General features: G+C 50.8%; 1 protein-coding gene across 3 annotated transcripts in view; it reads right to left on the bottom strand.

The window, feature by feature from the left end:
* Positions 1-23,434, bottom strand: part of POMGNT2 (protein O-linked mannose N-acetylglucosaminyltransferase 2 (beta 1,4-)) — a 75,943-nt gene that overhangs the window by 37,924 nt on the left and 14,585 nt on the right. The window contains exon 2 of one of the 3 annotated variants that reach the window (XM_043885890.1): positions 5,337-7,647. The exons of the other annotated variants lie outside the window; for them this stretch is intronic. Within the exon in view, the coding sequence (XP_043741825.1) occupies positions 5,801-7,647 (1,847 nt within the window). The 3' untranslated portion in view covers positions 5,337-5,800. Of the gene's footprint in view, positions 1-5,336; positions 7,648-23,434 lie in introns of those variants that run through there. 3 annotated transcript variants of the gene reach the window in all.

Below are 23,434 nucleotides of genomic sequence, written 5' to 3'. Positions count from 1 at the left end.
CATAATCAACTTTCATGCCTGCCATGTTCAGCAGGCATGAGAATGCAGAAGCATCCTGGGCAAGATTTACACCTTTACAAGGGAGTGTGGCTTCAGATGGTTCAAATATTTTTCTTAAGATCACTAACATCTTTGTCTTCCTTTGACTTCTTGAATTTTCTCCTTTTTCTCTGTTCTTTCCAAGGTTCAGTTCAGTTCAGTCGCTCAGTCATGTCCGACTCTTTGTGACCCCATGAACCGCAGCACGCCAGGCCTCCCTGTCCATCACCAACTCCCGGAGTCCACCCAAACCCATGCCCATTGAGTCAGTGATGCCATCCAACCATCTCATCCTCTGTCGTCCCCTTCTCCTCCTGCCCTCAATCTTTCCCAGCATCAGGGTCTTTTCTAATGAGTCAGCTCTTCACATCAGGTGGCCAAAGTACTGGAGTTTCAGCTTCAACATCAGTCCTTCCAGTGAACACCCAGGACTGATCTCCTTTAGGATGGACTGGTTGGATCTCCTTGCAGTCCAAGGGACTCTCAAGAGTCTTCTCCAACACCACAGTTCAAAAGCATCAATTCTTCAGCGCTCAGCTTTCTTTATAGCCCCACTCTCACATCCATACATGACCACTGGAAAAACCATAGCCTTGACTAGATGGACCTTTGTTGGCAAAGTAACGTCTCTGCTTTTTAATATGCTGTCTAGGTTGGTCATAACTTTCCTTCCAAGGAGTAAGTGTCTTTTAATTTCATGGCTGCAATCACCATCTGCAGTGATTTTGGAGCCCAGAAAAATAAAGTCAGCCACTGTTTCCACTGTTTCCCCATCTATCTGCCATGAAGTGATGGGACTGGATGCCATGATCTTAGCTTTCTGAATGTTGAGCTTTAAGCCAACTTTTTCACTCTCCTGTTTCATTTTCATCAAGAGGCTCCTTAGATACCCTATCAAATGATGGTGCCCTTCCTGGACTCAACCATTTCCCACTTTAACAGCTCCTGTTCTGCCTTCTGCCTGAAGTGTCCCTTCACTCCCTCCTGCCTGATGGACCTACACTCAGTCAGAGATCAGAGTGAGACAACTGTCACTCTAGAAAATGTTATGGACAGAGGAATACAGAGAACATTTCATTGTCAGGGCAGAGTAAGGGCTCCCATGTGGGGATAAGACTCATTCTGCCTTTGTGACTCAACCTGCCCTTTTCAAGGAAGAGAGCTAAAGGGACTTCCTGGTGGTCCAGTGGGTAAGACTCTACACTCCCAATGCAGGGTGCCTGGGTTCAATTCCTGGTCAAGGAACTAGGTCCCACATGCTGCAACTAAGTTCACAAGCTGCAACTAAAAGATCCTGCATGCCTCAAACAAAACACGGTGCAGCCAAATAAGGAAAGAAGGAAGGAAGGAAAGAAAGAGAACTAATACTGTCTCACTACTGAGAGACTGAATATATTAATACAGACAGACAATGGCCAGCCATCTACAACAAAAGAACTCTAATCCGCAACCTCGGCCGCCATCAGCTCAGGAACTCAAATGACAACACCTGTGGCAATCAGCCCAGAACGGCCAGGACTTGACCATAGCTGCCAGCTTCACTATTTTTTGTCCCCATTTTCAACTGGACCAACTAGAGAAAATCAAACACGCTCCCCTAATCAATCACATGGGATACCCCTCTTCTAGTTAGCCCACCTCCAAGCCCCCCAGCCCACAGCCTCCAACAGGGCATCCCTGAAGCCTGCTCTTTTTCCCACTAGAAAGCTTTCCCACTCCTCAGTCTGCCTAGGAGTCTCTGCTGAAAGCAAATAATGCTACCAAGTTCCTTGCTAGAGCAGGCTATGAATAAACAGCCTCTATTTGGGTGATCTCATTTGGGTGGTCTTATTTTCACACTGCTTGCCTATGAGGCCTCAACAAAGTTTGAGGGTGATCTAGGTGAAGGCAGCTGGCCAGTGCTCTGCGAGAGGTAACTAAGCTAGGCCCCAGAGCAGCCTTCCCTTATATTAAAACAGGTCTGGGTGGCTGCCTCGGAAAAGAGGGGAAATCTGCTCAGTGGGTAGGTGGGTGGGCTGGCTGGTGTCTGTGTATGAAGAGCTTCTATGGACACCAAGCCAGAGTCTTTCTCTCCATGACCAGGGCCCCAAGTTTCCAGCAAGCACTTTTGAGTCCTCACGTGGACAGGTCCATTCAGCACAGATAGGGGGACACATGGCAGGTACTGTGTGGCCCCTCCCAGCCTGCCCAGCACACGTCCAGCACAGGTCAGGGTCCAGTTCTCCCTCCTAGCGCACCCAGTGGAGACACTGCCTCAGCCCTCCCTTCAACACTGGCCTCTTTTACCCTGGGGTGTGTGTGTGTGTGGGGGGGGGGCGGGGGGTTTGTGTGGGGGGCTCCAAGCCCAGTTCTGCCCAAGTCCACAGAACTCAGTGGAGCCCCAGCCCTACCTCGGCTACCCTCAGCTGAGAACAGCTTCAGTTTGGGGGTACAGTCCTCTTTGTGTGCTGGACCTTCTGCCTCTGAAAATCTTTATTTTTTTTCTTATATATCCTTAAATTTTTTCAATTTTTTTTTTTTTCCAAAGGACTGAACTTGAAAGCAGCAGTTTGGGGTTCAGATCTGGGCTTGGCCACGTAATGGTTAGTGCCTGACAAATGCTTCTAAGTACCAGCTATGATAACCAGGGCTTCCCTGGTGGCTCAGATGGTAAAAAATCTGCCTGCAATGTGGCAGGACCAGATTCCACCCCTGAGTTGGGAAGATCTCCTGGAGAAGGGAATGGCAACCCACTCCAGTATTCTCCTAAAATCCCATGGACAGAGCAGTCTGACAAGCTACAGTCTATGGGGTTGCAAAGAGGTGGACATGAGCAACTAACACACACACACACACACGATATCCATGGACATTTATTGAGAGATGACTACGTGCGAAGTATTGTGATCATATTTACGTGGATCAAAGCATTTGACTTCACCAGCATCAATGATAAGTGTGATGACTCTCCATTCCACACATGAGGCACAGAGAGGTTAGGCGACTTGCCCAAGGTCACCCAGCTGCTAAGTGGAAGGGCCAGAACTGAAGCCCAGATGGGAACTGTGTTATCAAGTCTTAAATCCAGGACCATCAGTCAAAGGCACTCCCACTGCCCTCCCTGCCACTCTGACAGCTCCTCTTCCTCTAGTTCCTTTGGGTTCAGAGCTGATGACGAGACAGGGCCAGTTCTGGAGTGTGAGCAGCAAACTGACTCTGGCCAAGCACAGTCACAAGCGCTTGGCTTCTTGCCTGCTGCTCTTTGCTTGTTAGTCTGCTCAGTGTGTGAACTGGGTCTTCTCTACAAAGCCTGAAACTTCATCTACTTTTTATCCTTTTCAGAAAACACGTTCAGCCTCAGTGCTTGCTAGGGCTACTTGCCCCAGGCCTCCGCAGCCTTCACCTCTGGAATGAGAACCAGCAGGGGATGGTGAATCCGCATGTTCCCATCGGTCTTAAGAGAGGCTGCCAGGCCAGGAGCTGAGATGGGTCTGCAGTACGGGGATTGTGGAGGTCTGCTTAGCTGTGGGTGAACCAGCCTTAAGGAAGAAGCTGGCTGAGGGGCTCTGTAGATACCATCACTGACGGAACCGCAGACCTGATACCATTCCTCAGCACGCCACTCCCACAGGCTAGTCCAAGGAAAATGATGGTGTTTGCAAGCAGGAGAGGAGGATGACTCAACAACCTTCCAGATAGAATCCCAACAACCCCCAAGCTCTGAAAACCAAAAGCCTTTTCATTTTTGGTGCCAAAACTCATGTCCCACTCAGCGTGAATATATATCCATTTCAGTGCAGACATGCCAGTGTTTTTGGTTACTGGAATTCAGAATTTGGAGAGACTTCCCTAATGGTCCAGTGGCATAGATTCCACACTCCCCATGCAGGGGATCCAGGTTCTATCCCCGGTCGGGAACTAGATTCCATATACCACAACTAAGAGTTTGCTTGCCAGATGGCACAACTAAAGATCCCACATGCCACACCTAAGACCCAGCACAGACCCAAATAAATTAATGTGGTGTTGTTTTTTTTTAATTCAGATTTGGAATCACATCTGCTCTCCAGGGTTTGGGAATGGGATTCTGAACCTGTAATAATGTATCAGACATCCAGGGTGATGCTAAAGGTTTACACAGATGATTTCCTGAATGCCTTACAAACCACCCCAGCCTATGATCCTCACCCTACAGACAAAGAACTCTTCAGTCAGTGACCAGCATACTCACCTGACCCACAGCTTTGCCTCCTGCCAGGGGCTCCTGGCGAGCCTGGCACAACTCTTACAGCCAAGCTACTGCCCAAGGCCCCTTTTCCTTCTCTCCTCCACAGGAGTCAGGTCTGCACCGCTGTCTCCCTGCGAAGAAAAGGCTAAGACTCTTTCTCCTTTCCTAAGGACAAATTTGATCTGGAGTTAATTTTCCAGCTCTCTTCCCATGAAAGCTAGTTAAAGGCTCAATGTCAGCAGGGATATTCAGCAAAACTGTGGAAGGTTAAAAACGACCTCTGATCTGGACTGGAAGGACCCTAGGTGAACTAATAAACTGTTAGGACACCGCAGCTGAGGCCTCCCTGATTGCGATGGCTCCTGTGACTGGGCAGGTTCCTTGAGGGAGCCTGGGAACTTGCCTGTTGGCTGTTGAGAAGATAACGGGCACTTCCTAGGTGGCCCAGTGACTAAGACTCCACCTCCCAAAGCAGGGGGCCTGGGTTCGACCTCTGGTCGGGGAACTAGATCTCACGTGCCACAACTAAGACCCAACGCAGCCAAATAAAAAAATATGAGAAATACATCCCTCCAGAAAACACATGTATATAAAAAAGATAACAGCTCCTGTGGGGCTCCTAGGCCAAAGCAGCCCCCACAACTACCGATGGGGGTGTCACCTCCTCGCCCCCGAGCAGTCACTTGGGGACGAGAACGGCCCCTGAGCCGGTGTGCGGACTCCTCCTCTGGAAGAAGTCACGCGGCGCAGCCATGCCGACCTGTGCTACGTCCCCCTAGGTGACTCCCACCCGGGTGTGTCTCCCACGGTCTGCTGTGTCTGGATGTCTAGTGAACTAACCAGACCCGGGCAGACGCTGCTTCTCCTCCTCACAGCCTCCTCCTCACCTGCTTCCAGACTTTCATCCCCCACAGACGGAAGTGGGGCACCCGTTCCGCATCAGGATGGTAGGCAGCCAGCCGGCCTGGCTTCCCAGGCCTCGACGCCACCCCTCTGCCACGGCTCCTCGGCTGACAGTCAGGATGAGAGGGCATCAGCGTACTGGCTGCTGGACCCTCTTCCCACCGACCATTAAAACACTTGACCAAGATATTTATAATCGTTTAATGAATGTTCCAAACATACCCTTGGTGGGGCTACAGATGAGTTTCATGACGATGGAAGCTGATGTACATCCACACGCACCCAAACAGCCACAGACTTAGCAGCAGTTTCCAGAAACCCGACACAAACCAGAAAGACCTCATGGGGAACAGGATGATCACTCAGCCAAAGAGGTTCTTTGGGATCCTTACTCTCCTCTTTCTCCTCCCCACTCAGGCCTTCTCCAGGGTATGGATGTTCAGGATGGGAGAAGAGGGTGGGGAGGCCCCATCGCACTTATGCAAAGAGGCGCTCTGAGAACCCCATCACCTCAGATGCAGTGAGATGACCCAGAGACAGAGGTCTGCTCAATAAATAAATAATTCCCAAAAGCCACCCGGGGGGGCTGGCAGGCCCAGGGTCTCCAAGACAGAGGAGCCCCCACCCTAGGAGGCCTGACCAGGCTGCTCACTACGTGCTGCATACCAGCACATCTGCAAAGGGTCCCAGCAGGGTCTTGTTGAAGATGCAGCGGATCCACACCAGGTAGGTAGTGAAGGGCTTGATGTTCTCCGTGAAGGTGTGGTTCTGCAAGGCCAGCATGTAAGGCACGTAGGTGTTCTCCCCCTGCTCCTGAAGCCACACCTCGTACTTCACCTCCCTCACCTTCAGGTACTTGAGGTTCCACGGGATCTGCCAGGAGACGGACAGGCGGGCCTCGGAGGCGCCCTGCACCGACGCCTGGCACCGGGCCTCCCGCACCTTGCCAGGGTATAGGCTGACTGTCCACTTCTGCTTCCTTGGCCCCGGATGGCCCTTCACCACGCGCCGTATGGTTTGGATGAGCGATGGGATGTCCACCTTGGTGTCCTGGTAGATTCGGAAGAGCCACTCGGGGTTCCGGCAACAGAGGTGCCGGGGGACCTCCCGGCTTTGCAGGATCCGGGCCTGCTCGGCCCTGTCTAGGTGGGCGATGCCCCCCTGGTCCCAGGGCCGCTCGGGATGCGTGACCGTGTTCTCTGGCATCGTGTTCTGCCAGGCTATGTACTGGAGGTCCATGCCGGGCAGCGTGGCCAGTGTCTTATAAGGGGTGTAGTGGTCAGGGTTGACAGCATAGGGGAAGAGCTCCACGACGGCTGCCCCGCGGGGCAGGAACAGGGCCGTGACCAGCTGGGCCCCGTGCATGCTGACCAGCATGGAGGCGTTGCTGACCAGCCGCACCACGTCTGCAAAGGCGTGGTCTTCCAGGGACACCGTCACCGTCTTCATCTGGAACTCCTGGGCCAGGGCCAGCAGCAATTCTGCCTCATTCAGGATGAGTCTGTTCTGGGTGCGGCTGAACACCAGGATGTACTCCTCACCCAGGGGGCCCCCCGCCTGGCTCACGTTCAGCTTTTCCATCAGGAACCGCGTGAACTGTCGGATCTCGTTGCCGGAGACCAGGATGTTGGCCTTCGGGCCCTGGGGCTGGACGAAGCCATACTGGTACCAGGTGGTGACCTTGGAGAGGCCCACAAAGGCATGGGAGAAGCAGAGCAGCCTGCCCAGGGCCTTCAGCTGCGCCCGCAGGAGGGGCTGCTTGGGGCTGAGCAGCTTGTAGAGGTCGAAGTGGGCACCCTCTCCCCAGCCCTCCATGAAGAAGAGCCGGGCCTCGCGGGCCAGGCCGGGGAACTGCCGAAGGGTGTAGAAGAGGGGCAGCAGGTCGTCGTGGAAGACGTGCATCAGGTTGTCGGGGTTGAAGCGGTTGGCGATGAGGGCCACGTCGGGCACAAACACGGGCTTGGGCATGAAGCGCAGGGCGGCGGCCGGCAGCTCCACGAAGTTGAAGTACTGCGTGTTGTGGTCCTCCACGGTGGACAGGTCGAGCAGGGCCGGCTGGAAGCGCCGCGAGCCCAGGCTGGGCAGCATCACAGAGGCGTTGCCGTGGAAGAAGATGAACTCCTCCGCCTCGCTGGAGTAGCAGAGCCACTTGAAGCGGCAGAGGCGGTCGGTGTGCGTGCGGCCGGTGCACACCATGTGCGTGCCGCCCTCGGTCAGGATCTGCAGCGCCTTGGGGTAGTCGATCCGCAGCGCGGGGGCAGGGTCGGCGGCCCGGCGCCCGACGGCCAGCTCCTCCTCCAGGGAGGCCGCATGCTCACGCAGCCGCACGTGTTTCCAGAGCACAGCCGCCAGCACCGACACCAGCAGGGCGTTGAGCACGGCAGACAGGTGCATCCTAGCGCCGCCTGGGGCCCTAGAGAGAAGACGGCCCCGGGGAAGCAGCTCGAGCCTGGCCGGCTTTACCCATCCCTGCGGGCTCCCGGAGGACCGGCAGAGGCCTGCGGGAGGAGAGAAGGAAAAGGAAAAGGTGTCTGCATGGTGTGTCTCCAGTCACCCCGAGCACCCGCCCGGTGCCAGGCGCCGTGCTGGCCTCCGCTGCGGCACTGGATGTTTGCACCGTTTTGCACACTTGAAGATCTGGTAGGCTAAATGTGCTTAGTCACTCAGTCGTGTCCAACTCTTTGTGACCCCATGGACTACAGCCCGTCAGGCTCCTCTGTCCATGGGGATTCTGCAGGCAAGAATACCAGAGTGGGTTGCCATGCCCTCCTCCAGGGGATCTTCCCACCCCCGGGGTGGAACCCAGGTCTCCTGTATTGCAGGCGGATTCTTTACCCTCTGAGCCACCAGGGAAGCCCAAGAAGACTGGAGTGGGTAGCCTATCCCTTCTCCAGGGAATCTTCCCAACCCAGGAATTGAACTAGGGTCTCCTGCATTGCAGGTGGAGACAGGAATCTCCATGGTAGGCTAGACCCTTGTTCTAAAATGTTCACCCACTTCCCTCCCCTGCTGCCTCCATGGGGAAGTACAGATCCCTGTGCCTGGCCACATAACTTGCTTTGGCCAATGAGGTATCAACAGACAACATATTCAGGGACTTGAAAGGTGCTTGTGTGACTGTCTTTGCCCTCTTTATACCTAGGATGTTGCTGTGAGAAGAATGTGATCAGCCGAACTTGCTGGTCCCGGAGGAGAGAGCTATGTGGGGAGCACAGTTGTTGCAGCCATCCGGGTGTGGCTCGGCTGACCCCCAGATGTGTGAGTGAGCGAGAATCCTAAGAACCACCAGGCAAACCCACCCAAGCCCGGGAAACACAGAGACATCTGAGCTGAACAGATGCTTCTTATCATATGTCAATGAAATTCTGGAGCTGTTTGTTATGAAACACTGCTGCAAAGAAAGCTAGCTGCTGTGTTGTGAGAAGCTGCAAGGAAAACCCCCATTAGGGGCCCAACCTCCCTGGTACTGCCAGGGAAGGACTTCACCTTACCATGGGCACAAATGGGATGAGAGGCCTGTGAGCGCCAGTCCCAGGCTGCACACCAGGACCCCTGTTATGCCCCATCTGGGACACATGCACAGGGATTTCCTATTTGGCAATCATGCCTGCTGGTTTTTATGTCTCCATGAAAAGATGGGTAGAAACTTGCCCCTCACTGGTCCAGTAAGAGAACTGTGTCTGAGTCTCACCACTGACAAGGGTTCTGTATACGGAGGCAACACCTCTGAAGGGTTAAACTTCCTGTCCCACATACTCTTTGCCTACGGGGAAGCCTGGCTGGGTTGCGGGCATTTGCTCCCATTTCCCCCCACTACTGGGAAGGGTATCATACCTCCTCTGAAGCCCAGGACTGTTCAGACAGCCGAAGAATGGGACTGTTCAGTCCTCATGGAAACAGCATGGGTGACACCTGACACCAGCCACAGGGTGAGAAGAGGGCACCTGCTTAGCTGGCTTCTGACTGCGCCTGCCGTCAGCCCTGTTCATCTCCAGGGCAGGGCCTCTAAGAGCCCAGAAACCCTGCAGCCGAGAAATCTGCTGAAGCATCAGTATTTCTCAGTCTTTTCAAGGCCATGTACCCGCTAATAATAAAGAAAACCTCTTTCATGCCTCAAACTGATCCGTAAAGTGCAGCAACCTCTTCTGCCAAGAATCTCTCACGCACAAGACTCTTCTATAATATCTGCTCCCCAAGACAACAGGATTTCATCAACTTCTACTTTAATTTTTTTTTTTACTTTTTGGCCATGTCATGCAGCATGCAGAATCTATCTAACCTGTGCCCTCTGCAGTGGAAATGTAGAATTGTAACTTTTGGATTGCCAGGGAAGTCCAACTTCTACTTTTTCTGAAGTTAGTATTTTATATCTGTATCTGTATATGCAAAATAATAATGCTGCATATGCTTTTCCAAATATATGTGTCCCCATCTAGAAATTCTCCACCCAGCCTCACCAGCTAAGAACTACTTTGCTATTAGGTTGAACCATGTTAAGTTGCTGATACTTGACAATTTCTGACCAGTGTCCCATGGTCCTGCCACTATCCTTACCAGCACTGTGGTATATATATAGATAGATAAATAGATACATAGATAGATAGATAGATTGTACTACCGAGGCTGCTCGAGAGAGAGAAAACCTAGGTACCCAGTGAAACATGACTGCAGCTGGGGTTTTGACATCTCTAGGAGGTAAAAGGAGAAACCAGGAGTCAGAAAGAGGCCAAGAGGACAGACAGTTACCTCATCCTTGGGATGGGGAGAGGAAAAGGACTGAGGGACTAAAGGCAAGGACAAGAAGAGTTTAAGAAGATAATGCAAAGGCAGCGAAGGCAAGGAGTCTCACCGGGGGCTGGTGAGAGCATCCTGAGAGCCTCAGCTCAGCTCTGGGCCAGGGAGCTGAAAAGAGAGTCATGACTGGATGACAGGCGGCAACTCCGGCAGGAAGAACAGCTGGGACGCACGTACCTCCCCACACGCGGGGGACTCGTGGCTCTGGCCAGTGGGGGAGGGGCTGAGCGCGGTGACACCACAGAGGCGACAAGCAGTCAGCACTCGGACTTTGATTTCCAGACAGCGTTCTTCACTAAAAGGAACCAGGGCTCCTTGGAGAAAGAACTGCTTCCAGGGCCGGGAAAGGAAAATTACAGGATGAGCTTAGAATACCTTATAGTGCCAGAATGTAAGGAAGTTCTCAAAAAAAAAATGATGGGAACATGTCCAAAAGACAAAGGATCCAAACTGAAGGAGCTCCCAATGGCTGAATCTGGGACAATTTGAGTAACAAAGTTAAAAAGCAATAGTAATGGATTATATAACCCACAGAATAAAATACCCATGAGTCAATATTGATATGAATAGATAATTGAATAAATAGGGGAGAAGACACAGATCTTATAGTAGAATGCCAATTAATAAATGTAGACACAATAATGGAAATAAAACATCACCAGTTGGCAAACATCATAGCAGTATCTGTTTCAGGCAAGATTCACTGATGGATGCTAAAATTTGTGGGTGAATGTATGGCGAGAAACAGGAAATCTGCACCGTCTCTTAGCATCTCCCTATGAGATACATATTAATTACAAAAGTAAAAACAGAAATTTTACAGCAGAGAAGCTTGGCAGACATTGTCTGAACCAAATAATCACCATTAACATCACCAATAATAACAATACTGACACTGTGTACCCCTTAATATAATGTGCTGAGGAGGGTACCTCATTTCTGGAGCCTTCCTGCCCGAAATAACATAACTTCAATCTATATTTCTAAATGGGGAAAACTTGGCTCTAGTTCTGGTTCTGGCTCTGAAGATGGTCTGTTAATTTTAGTTAATATTAATTTTAGTTAATATTAAGATTAGTTAAGATTAGTTAGCTGTTAAGATTAGTTAACAAAGAAAACATAAAACCCAAGTTGAAAGATATTATACAAAATACCTGATCAGGACCCCTGCAAGAGTTAAAAATCATAAAAGAGAGGGGAAGTCTGAGGAGGTCCCAGATTGGAGGAGAGTAAGGAGACATGATAGCTAAATGCCATGTGGGCTCCTGGGCCAGAAAAAGGACATTAATAGGACAACTGGCAGAATTTGAGTAAGGTTCATGGTTCAGTTTCAGAGATGTGTTCATTCCCTAGTTTTGATAATCACACCGTGGCTGTGTAAGAGGTTAACATCAGGGGAAGCTGAGTGAGGTGTTGTTTTTTGTAACTTTTCTGTAAGTCTCAAACTATTTCAAAATAAAAAGTTATTAAAAATTAGATAATAAACAAGAGAAGTGAGCTGAAGGTCACTCAGTTGTGTCCAATTCTTTGTGACCCTGTGGACTATACAGTCCACGGAACTCTCCAGGCCAGAATACTGGAGTGGGTAGCCTTTCCCTTCTTCAGGGGATCTTCCCAACCCAGGGATTGAACCAAGTCTCCAGCATTGCAGGCTGATTCTTTACCAGCTGAGCCACAAGGGAAGCCTAAGAATACTGGAGTGGGTAGCCTATCCCTTCACCAGCGGATCTTCCCAACCCAGGAATTGAACCGGGGTCTCCTGCACTGCAGGTGCAATGGAGCTATCAGGGTAGCCCAGAAACAAGAGAACATAAGTATTTATATGTAAAACAACAAGTATGTGGTTTGTTCTAAAATACTCCAGCAAAAAAAGCATGGAGACAGGTGAAACACAGATATTGGTAGTTAAAGATGATGATGGGGTCTTCTTTTGCTTCTCTTTTGAGTTTGTCTGACTTTTTGCGTAGTTAAAGTTTAAAACGAAACCATAAAGAATAAAATAAAATCACTATTACAAAATGACAGAATACTGGAAAGTGGGTGAGTAATAAATTAATACTCAAAGAGCTGTGTCTGGCGAGACGGGAGGCAGATGGGTGTAACACAAGCTGATGCATGTTTTGCCGATCGCAGACAAGAACAGCTTCCAACAGCAGCTGAAGCCAAAACAGACACACCCAGGGAATATCAGAAAGCAAGACTCCCAGGAAATGAGGAAAGTAAGACCACCTCCAAGCTGAGCAGGCAGCGTGGCCCCCGAGTACTCACAGCGCCTCTGGTGAGCATTCTGCTTCCTGGCCCTCCCCTGCGGGGAAAGGCAGGCTTGGCAGCGGGTGGGGATGTGGGGAAAGGGCCACGGGCAGGAAGGAGGACCAGGGGACTGTGTGTGCCGCAGCCAACCCCGGTCAAGTCACTGAGCTTGGGGGCCTTGGGGCAAAGCTTATGGGAACCAGCAAACATGGGGCCTTGTGGGGCTAAAAGGCAACTAGGCAGATACCACCCCGGAGCCTGGGGAGTGGGAAGGACTGTTTCTAATCAGATGCTATGTACTCCACCCACCCTCAGGCCCTGCCCACAATGGTACTGACCAAAGGCAGGACAAATACAGAGTGGCCTACGTGGACCTCTCATGGACACGTCAGGCTCTCCCGTGGGAGACCCTTCCGAGAGGGAAAATGGGGTGGAAGGTTTGCTGGGAATGGACAGGACATTTCCTATAAGTAGTGTGGTGGATAAAGCATGGAGCCCTGAGGGTCAGACTGCCTAAGTTTTTACCACTTTACCAGTTACAGGCCAAGCGGCTTGCACCAACACCTGATGGGGCCAGTCGCATAAATCCCCCAATTCCATCCTCCTCAGATGAGACGGCCCTGAGCCATACTCTCCACGGACTCCCAGGGTTCCCTAACAGATTAGGTGGATTACAGGGCTGCCCGCAGTGGGAACTGGCCTCCTTCCCTGCCCTGTCTCTCTTCCCCACGCCCCTGTTCAGGTATGCTGCGATCAAGTGCAAATAATCTACTTGCACTTGAATCCATGTCTGAGGATCTGCTTCTGGGGAATGTTAATTAACACAGAATACTATTGCATTTTCCCCCTGTGGAGACAGATGGAGGGCCGCCCTTGCATTTTTCCCTGCTGTGAAACAGCCGAAGTGTGGTAGTGAGAATGCCAACAAGAACTAGGGCCGTCACTGCTCATTGTAAAGTCCTCCCAGCCTGTCCCCCAGGCTCCCCCGTCTGTCCACTCTCCGCTGCACGCCAGCAGCCTGCAAATGCCAGAGCAGAAGGATCAGGCAAAACCCTCAGAAATGTTTTCAAAAGATAACAGATGGAGGCAAAGAGGACATTAACCAGATCCCTGATTCTAAAGAAGCCAAGGTTCTCCCCAGTCCTGTCTGCTGGCTGAGGAAATATAGCTTTTCCAGACCGTACAGGCTGCTGGAAGAGGAGGGCAGGGTCCCTGTGGCCTTCCCCGGTGGAGTCCTGTTACAGAGGCAAATAAAAGAGGCCTGAGTTGGCCTCCAAGACACATTCTCTGATTATGGGGCAGAGGGCTGACTAGAGCTGAGTTGTTTGGAAACAAACTTGCATGGAAGAGACAGTCCTTCTTGGACTTTTAAGGTGTGCTGAAGAAGACTCTTGAGAGTCCCTTGGACTGCAAGGAGATCAAACCAGTCAATCCTAATGGAAATCAATCCTAAACACTCACTGGAAGGGCTGACGCTGCAGCTGCAATACTTTGGCCACCTGATGTGTACAGCCAACTTAACTGGAAAAGACCCTCATGCTGGGAAAAATTGAAGGCAAAAGGAGAAGAGGGTGGCAGAGCATCAGATAGCTGGATAGCATCACTGAGTCAATGGACATGAACTTGGGCAAACTCTGGAAGACAGTGAGGGACAGGGAGGCTTGGAGTGCTGCAGTCGATGGGGTTGCAAAGAGTCAGACATGACTTAGCCACTGAACAACAACACAACAAATCCATAGCTTGGATGGTGTTGTCTTCAGCACACCTGTCTAGGCTGGGGGTCCCGGGAAGGGAAGAGCCTGTCACTGATGAGCAGACCACTCTTGTCTCAAGTCACCTGTCAAGTCACTCCGTCCCCCAGAAAGCCTGCCCTGGAGCAGTGGACCACCTCTGAGAAGAGGTGAGGGGCAAGGGGAGAAGGCAGGGGAGGACAGCCCTGCTAAGACAGAACAAGGCCTCAAGGCTTACAAAGGGCCCTTGCCCAGAGCACTCGTCTTCCAGCAAGGAGGCAGGCTGAGAAGATCCCCAGAGGAAACCCCTCCTGAGGCCTGGAGGCGGGGCCGTGGTGGAAAGCTGTGCCCTTGAATCGTTCAAGAGGCAGGTCCTTAGACTCCTTCCTTCACTCTCCTGACGACAGGCTCAGTCAGATGTGGGCAGGCCCGGCCCTGAGCTGACGTGACTACCCGTGTGGCACAGCCGACACCCGAGCAGGACGGCCGCCGGCCGCTGCGCTCCTCTCGGGGGCAGCACTGGGGGGAGGGCCTCCTCTCCCTCGGGCACTGCATTTAGGACCAGCGGGTATGCGGCACCAAGAGCCTAGTGGCTCAGCCAGGACCAAGAATGATATGCAGCAAGAATCTTTTTCAATGGTATGTTTTTAGTGTTCGAATATTTTCACCAAAAATATATCAAGTTTGGTAGATATAAGACGTTTACCTAATTTTTTTCTTTAATTTTGCTGACAATTCAATCACTAGAAGAATGGATTCAAACTAAAAAAAGAAAAAAAATACTTTTCAAAAGAAAGGGAGTAAAAAAGAAATGAGATTTAAAACATGCTTAAAACAGCCCTCTAGAAACTGAGGCAGACAGAGGACACCGCCAATTCACCGCCCCCTCCAAACTGCTTCCCTCAGCTCCTGGACCAGATAAGGACTATCAGATTCTTACAGACAGTGGGATCCCATCCTTCCGGGATCCCACCTATTCCAGGAAGCACTGCAGGAAAGTGCTGATGCTCCTGACACACCTGCAGACACAGTAAGACCTGGGGGGGTCCCTACTATGGGGGCTCCCAGCCGAGGCTGCTCACCCAGCCCTGGGTGCCGGCTCCACTCCTGGGGGCCCTGCCCGACTCCAGACCTGCGCACAGAAAAGCCGTTCACAAGGGTCCTGGCATCTGATAAGGACTAAGAGCCCCAGAAATTCCACGCCTAGAGCAGAGGGCGCAAATTCACACGCTTACTGAGGCCAAGAACCAATGGTCTCTGGGCAGTGTGCCCCGAGACCAAACACCCAGATTAAAGTTCAAGCTGACGAGGGCCTGGCAGTACCTATCGTATTAGTCTGCTCCAGCTGCCATAACCAAGTACTGCAGACTGGGTGATCTAAACAACAGACATTTCTCTTCACACAGTTCTAGAGGCTACAAGTCCCAGATCAAGGTGTCAACGTGTTTGGTTTCTCCTCAGGCCTCTCTCCTGGGCTTGCAGATGGCTACCTTCTCACTGTGTCCTCAGGTGACCTCCTGTGTGCACTGAGGGGAAAGAGGTCTCTGGTGTCTCTCCTTGTTATTGGGACACCAGTCCTATTAGATTAAGGCCCCACCCTTATGACCAAGCTCCTCCGTCCATGGAATCCCTCAGGCAAGAGTACTGGAATGGGTTGCCATTGCCTTTTCCAGGGGATCTTCCCGACCCAAGGATCGAACCTGGGTCTCACACATTGCAGGCAGATTCTTTACCATCTGACCTACCTTAATTACCTCCTTAAAGGTCCTATCTCTAAATACAGTCACACTGGGGGTCAGGGCTTTGATTATGAATTTCCAAGGACACAATTCAGTCTGTAATACTACTTTTCTGGTTTTCCAGAAAAGCCAGAAATCCATTTAAAATGGGAAATGTCCTAGTCTGTAATTTCTGACCACTATTCCACTTGAGTGAAGATGACAGACAGGCCCAAGGACTGGGGTTGTTGGCCTTGTTGCCAGTATAACGAGCCCCAGGATGTAAGCTCAGGTCTTAAATAAGCCCTCTGCTGCTGACCTGGCCAGCTGTACTGGGTTCCCAACTGCCAGGACCAGCCGCTGGTCACTGGTCACTCTCCCAGGAGCAGGGCCAGGAGGCTAGGACTGCCAGCACCCACCAGACCCAGGCTCAGAAGACTGGCAGGGCCAGGCCAAGACGACGGCTGGTGATAGTGTCTAAAGAAGATTTTCTATTAATAGTACAACAATTTTATTTTAACAGGTTGTTCATACCCCCAATTGAAAGATCAGAGAGTTCTTGTCAATTATTGAAAAGTATGCTTTTACCCTAAATGCAGCCTGAATCACTGGTGCTGAACAATGGAAGCTTCTGTCCCGCAGGGATGCATCTCACACATCGCCAGTTCGTGAACAGCACACAAGTCCCAAAAACTCAAACGCCCTCAGAGTGAGCTCTCCCTGCTCCTTCCCCCTCCTAGTTATGGTTACCAGAAGCAGAACGCGGAACTGCTACTCCTCACATCATGTTTATGTGGGGTCCAAACTTAGATCTCCATCAATGCTACTGACAAACCTCAACGAACACTGACAAGACATCAGGGTTTCTGCCAAAAGCATTGACATTTTGGCCGAACGTTGGCAGCCTCTGAGTACTCCTTGTAAAACCTAATATTTAAGTGATCGGGCATCTTTAACATTTAGTTACAAGTTCACATGCTTAGACCAAAAACTTAACATGGATAATAACTCCTCAGTTTAGTATAAAGAGCAAAGAAAGGCAAAGATGCGGCTGTTCATCCTCTGTCAACAGCTAAACATGGTGACTCTTCATTCTTATTAATAAAACAGGACGGACAGAACTCCCAGGGTGGACCAGTGGAGCTGTGGGTGGAGCAAGAGAGTTCCAGTCTGTGTTACTCTGGCACGACGGCAGAGGCAAGCTTTGCTGAGGACGGCCAAGGCTCCACGGCACTCAGCACTGGCGGGGCAGCTGAACAGGTGGAGTGAGTCCCACCAACACAGAGACCCTTGCTCGCACAACTTGCTGTGACACCATCTGGCTTTTGCTTCGCACCCATGGGTCACTTGCAAGTTAGAGCCCCCTGTGTTTGCCCTTTCTGGCATAACAGAGATGAAACAGCAATGTCACCAACAGGGATGAAGCAGGAAAAGAGAATCGAGTGAGTGGCTGCTGTGATGCTCAGAACATGCCTGCACGACTGACTACATCAAGAGGGTCAGAAGGCCGCGCACTACAAGCGGCATAAAACATCCACCAAGAAGGAGGGAGAAGCGTGCGTGACAGGAAATGGTCCTGGTTGGACTTGAGGCTATCCACGGAAGCGACCTGAAGGGTGGGGGGGTTTTGAGCAAGGTTTCAGAGGTGTTTTTGTGGTCGTGGGGTTAACATGATTGCCCCTGTTAGGTGTCCACACGTCCCTGCTGGCAATGACCACAGCAAACCTCCGTCCACAGCACACACCGCTGCGCCCAGGTCTCACATCTGCCCACCAAGCAAGCCATGAGGTCACCCAGCTATGGGCTCCTCTCCCACCCCAGGGCCATGACAGGCAGGCCCGAAGCCACGTGCAGCTGAAAGGGCAGTGTGTTACAGACAGGTACAGAGTGGGCAGCATCAGGAGACGTGCATTTCACCAGTGGAGCCCCCTGGGCGCAAGTGATCACTTGTGAGGCCCCTGCAGGGGGAAGCCAGGTGGTGTCGAGGTCACAGCAGTCCCTGCCAAACACTCGGGGAGCCTGGGGCCCAGCGTGAGCGAGCAATAAGGAGGCGAGAGGCCTCAGCGAGGGTTTTCCTTTGGCCTCATCTCCAAGATGTCACCCTCATCTCCTTCCTTGCATCATTACCACCACCACCACATCAGAGCTGACATCTACTGGCCAATCATGAGGTGCCGGGTTCTCCACTTTACATGATGATCTTCATTTTATAGATGGTAGAACCGAAGCCCAGAGACCTGCCCAACATCACGCAGGAAGCAGTGATGAGACTAATGAAGGCGGGCTGGCTACAACGTCATCTCTGTTATCTGCTTTCGTTACCTGCTTTCCTTCTTTTTATCTGGAAATAATCCCAGACTTATAAAAAAAAAACACAAAAAACAAAAAACTGTGTGTATAGTACAAAGAACTCTCCTACATCCTTACCCTTACCACCAACTGCTAATCTGACACATTCATTTTACCATTTTCTCTTTTTCTGAACCTTTTAAAAATAAGCCAGAGACATCTTGCCCCTTTAGTCCCTGCCACTTCATCATCTATCTCTTAAGAATGAGAACATTCTCTCGTATCACACAAAATTGGGAATTAATATTGATACAATACTGTTAGTAATTCGTGGTCTCCATACTGTGGCCCAGAATCCAAGCCAAGGCAGAGCCTGGTGGCCAGGCAGCATGTCTCACTCATCTCCCCTAATCTGGGCAGCCTCTCAGACTTTCATGGCCTCTACAGTTTTTAACAGAGTCGGATATTTTCTGGTATGTTCAATTTGGGCTTGTTTGGTGTTTCTTCATGATTAAACTTTAAATATACACCTTTGTCAGGAATCAAAGTCTATGCGCCTAATTGTTGATATGAAACTATTCTATACACGTGCTTCTGGGATTCTCCCAGTGGGGCAGCCGGGATCAGGAAAGATCCAGAAACCCCATTCTGTGTAGGATGCAAGGAGGAGTAGGGCCCTCTTCCTCGGGGAAAAGAAGCCCCTGAACCTTGGGTGATCTTCAAACGCTGAGGGGCAGAGCAGGAAGAGTGAGGCTGCTGCAGAGGGGGGCTGCACCCCTCTCTAACAGAGTGGTCACACACGCATGCTGGTGACACATGCCACCCAGGGTGAAGAATGGACATGTGGTCCCAGCTGCCACTCTGCCCCTAGCATGGCTGCGAGGGCCACCAGGGCCCTGAAGTAAGGCCTGCAGAAGGAAGTCACGGGGGATTTCAGCATGGGAGACAAGAAGAGGACTTCTCTAAGGCTTAGAGCTGTTCTAACACAGAGGAATCAGCGACTGTAGTGAGCCCCTGCCCTGCCAGGAAGCGGTCTGGAAAATCAAGGTCAACCTGTGAGGTGGACACGGGGTCCCCCAAGGCAGTCTTAGCATCACCCAGGATATGAGAAATGCAAAATCTGGGGCCCCTCCAGACCTGCTAAACCAGAATCCCTGAGGGAACCCAGGAACCCATGTTTTTAATAAAGCTTCCAGGTGACTCTAGTGTGAACTCAATTTCAGGAAGTCCTCTGAGATTTCTGTAACATTCCACAATTCTGCAATCCCAGCTTCTAAATACCCAGCAGGGCATTTCTGTCCAACCCAGGGTAAACCACCAAGGACAGCCCTCCTCCTCATAGAGGCTAGTAAATCCTTTCCCCAGCCTCTGCGAAATGATGCATAAGCCTACGTTCCCGGGGCAGACTGAGAAAGCTGCCCTACTCTAAGCCCCACTTTGAGAAAAGTTTCCCCAGCTCACACCTTCCCACACAAGCCACATCACTTATAATGCTGAGTGGCAAAACAAAATCAAACCAGCCCAGTTCTCTAGGCCACAGCTAAATCTATGAGAGAGGAGGCTGGGCCTAAAGCAGCCACCGGTGGAGATGCCTGAGAAGTCAGATCAGGCGGTGGTGCTTGTATCAGATGCCCACACCTGCAGGCCCACAGGGAGAAGGTCGGTCTCCTGAGAAATGGATTCCTGAAGGGAGCAAGGCTGGACTGCTTCTCTGGCTCCTAACAGTGTCCACTGTCACTCCTCCTGCGAGCTCTGGGACCCAGCCTCACCCTGATAACTCCTGAAGTCCCCCAGGATGTGCCTTGATTCCTGCCACAAACCCCCACTACTGAAGGTCCCCAGGGTGTTCTTTGTCACCGGGTGTGTCTAAAACAACCGGACCCAAAGGTCTGTTCTGGGAACAACAGTGATAGTGGCAATACAGCCGACCAGATCCCCAAGCCCTCCCTGAAGCCTAGCCCAGGGCTGAGTACCCACTGCCCAGCCAGGAAAGGGCCCTCTGTTATGCTTTTCAAAGTGGAGAAAAGAGACAACTCTTAGCATTAAGACTGTACTGATGGGACTTCCCTGGTGGTACAGGGGATAAGAATCTGCCTGCCACTGCAGGGGTCACAGGTTCAATCCCTGGTCCAGGAAGATCCCAGATGCCACGGAGCAATTAAGCCCATGTGCCTCAGCTACTGAGTCTGTGTTCTAGGGCCTTTAAACTGCAACTACGAGCCCACATACCGCAAGTACCAAAGCCTGCATGACAAGAGAAGACACCACAATTAGAACCCACAACGAAGAGTAGCCCCCACTCGCCACAATCAGAGAAAGCCTGCACAAAGCAATGAAGTCCTGATGCAGACAAAAATAAAATTAACTTTTTTTAAATTAAAAAAAAAAAAAAAGACTACTGATGGTAGTCACCACTGGCAGAGTGAAAGGTGTGGTTTCCTGACAGACCCTGGGTCCTGAGTATGTAGGTGAGGACCTGGGAAACCAAACAACATGGCAAGACTGGGACTTCCCTGCTGGTCCAGTGGCTAAGACTCTGCACGCCCCATGCAGAGGGCCCGAGTTCAATCCCTGGTCAGGGAACTAGATCCCACAAGCCTAACTCCTAAAACTAAGGAAGTCTACACACTGCAATGAAGACCTGCTACAGCCAAATAAATAAATAAAACATGGAAGGATTGATGGCTCTTCTGAAACATGTCAGGAAGAGCATACTGGCCTCTGGACAGGGGGTGGAGGTTAATCTACCACCATCTTGCTTCATGTGCACCTACTATGTGCCAGTCACTGTTCTAAGCCCTTTCTCTGCCCACTTCCACTTAAGCCTCAGTGCAAAAGCCCTCTAATGCAAGTACTCGTATTATCTCCATTTTCTTCTAATATGAAAAACTAGAGCTTAGTGGGGTTAAGTACTTTCCTCTAGGTCCTGCAGCTCAAGCAGAAGCACCAGAATTCAAGCCTGTGCCTGACTCTGGGGTTCTCAGTAATTCAGATTCAGAGGCACAGTCGGTGATGGCAAAGCAGGAAAGACCGCAGAGCTGTGAGTTCTCCTCATGCAAGGGCAGAGCAGCTGTGGACGGCTCCGGAAACAAAGACCCACAGGCCCTCAACTGTAACTTAGCAACACAAGGCTTCTGGTGTGTAACTGTTCCCACCCAGCCAGGCAAGTAGCTCAGGGAGCCGTGGTCATTCTCTCACCCGGAGGGAGGTGTGGGGCGCACAGTGGGGTGACAATTATCCCACCCACCCTGGTGGCTGTGCAAACAGGTTTAACCCACATATTTAGAATGACAACACCAATACTTTGTAGGGCTGCAAGAGCCCTTAGAAATTATTTGCTCCAACTCTTTATAAAGGTTTTGAGGGGCAGTGGGAGCTCTCACAAGCTGCCAAGATGAAAGCAGTGGGGCTAGCTCTCCTCAAACCCACAACTCGCAGGCGAACCCCCTCCCCAAAGCAGAGGTCAGGCCCAGAAGAAGCACATGCCTCTGGGATTCTTCCCAGCTTCTAGACAAGATAACTTCTCCAAACCAGGCTTCTGGGTCTCACCCAGATTACACCCTTCCCTGGCCCTGTGGTCCATGATGAGAGCCTCTAGGGCCCAAAGGGCCCTTTGGCTGCCCCTTGCTAACGCTTCATCCTCCAGCCTCGGCCAACCTCAGACACGGACAGGAAGCACCCTCAGCCAGGCTGCAGGCTCCTGCCTCTTCTCCAAGTGGCCCAAGGCTACCTGCTGTAACACTGGAGGCTGCCCCAGGTCAAAGGCGGGCTTCTAGAACCATGAAGACCCCAAGCAGCAGGGGAGGGGAAGTAAAGGGCACCGGTTTTGGAGTGAGATGCCAAGATGTGAGCTCTGGTCCTGACACTCAGCAGCTGCATCATCGTACACCAATTGTCCTTTTAAATTTTTTCACCACACAAAAAGGTGTACATAATTAACATACACAACACGCTAAGGGTGGCGATAAGTAGATACCCAGGAAACCATCACCATAATTTATGCCATAACCTATCCATCACCTCCGAAAGTTTCCTCTGTCCTCTTACTTACTAGTTTTTGTAATAAGAACACTTAACGTAAGCTCTACCCTCAAAGCAACATCTGAAGCATATACTACAGTATTGTGAACTGCAGGCTCACAGCTGTATGCCATGCAGCAGGGCTCTCAGAACTCGGCCATCTCGTCTACCTGAAACTTTACACCCTCTCACTGATACTGTCTCGTTTTCCCTCCCTACAACCCCTGGCAACCACCATTCCACGCTATGCTTCTGTAAGTCTGACTATTTTATATTCATCCTTTAAGTGGTATCATGTAGCTATTTGTTCTTCTGTGTCTGCCTGGGCCAATTCTTAAACCCTGCAAGCCTCCATTTCCTAGTCTGAAAAACAGACAATTATATCGACTTCACAGTGTGGTTTTGTGAATTCAAAGAGAACTCAGGCAAAGCACAGTGCCTGACAATTATTTTTATATAATTATTATTAACCATAACAATGCCATAACTTCCAATCACTGGCACTGACTCCAGGCCAAGAACAATGCTCAGTGACTGACAAGAATTCTCTCATTTGTTCCCTGTTACAAATCTATAACAGGTGTTATAGGTGTTATAACAGGTGTGACCAATCTCATTCCACATTTGAGGAGGTATGCTCAGAATTGTTCAGAGAACTGTCCAGTGTCTCACAGCTATCAAGTGGTAAGACTGGGATTCAAACCCAAGTTTGGTTTCAAAGCCTACGGTGACACTTTTGGGCTCTGCCTTTCATGTTCATGATTTTATCCAATTAAAAAATCTACTAGATGATAAGCCTGGGGGAAGAGTATCCACTGACAACCAACTGAGAATAATGAGGACATTTGGGGATTGGAGCATTTGATAATTTAATTTTCTGGTTAGCTCAGTATTCACTAGAAGCCTATGTTATTGCTAAGTATTTTCAAAAGCAAGGCTCAGAGCAAGAACTTGCCAACCAGAAGGTCAGTTTGAAAAATGCTCTGACACCTGCCACATCAAGGCCACCAGGACACACACGGCTACAGTGTGGGGGAACTGCACTTGCAGTCACCAGCACCCCATCCTCCTCTTTGCTGAGGATCCCCACTCTGCTTCTCCTCGCCCTCCCAGGGCCCAAGACTCAGGATCTGATGTGCTGTCCATCCCTGGGGAAGAGGGGACTCCCTCGTGCTCCTTCCTGGCTCTGCTGGCAAGTGGGACTCAGATTTCTCATTTGTAATGTGAAGGATGAGCTGGAGAATAGATCTCCAAGATCCATGAGAGTCAGAGTGGGCAGCTAATTCCAGTGATACAGACCTCGGTTCCAATCTCACCGCTAACATTTTCTGTTAGCGATCACAGATGCTAATATTTGCTGCACATTCACTGTGCACCAGACACTGGGCTTCCAACTTGCACAGCATTATTTTATTTAATCCTCATGGCAACCCCGTCTTGCGAAGAAATAAGAGGTTCAGAGAGGATAAGTGACTTGCTCAAGG

This window comes from Cervus elaphus, chromosome 24, assembly GCF_910594005.1.
Source record: "Cervus elaphus chromosome 24, mCerEla1.1, whole genome shotgun sequence".
Lineage (NCBI taxonomy): Eukaryota > Metazoa > Chordata > Mammalia > Artiodactyla > Cervidae > Cervus > Cervus elaphus.
The sequence above is the reverse complement of the archived record's forward strand: the minus strand, read 5'-3'. Positions and strand labels throughout refer to the sequence as shown.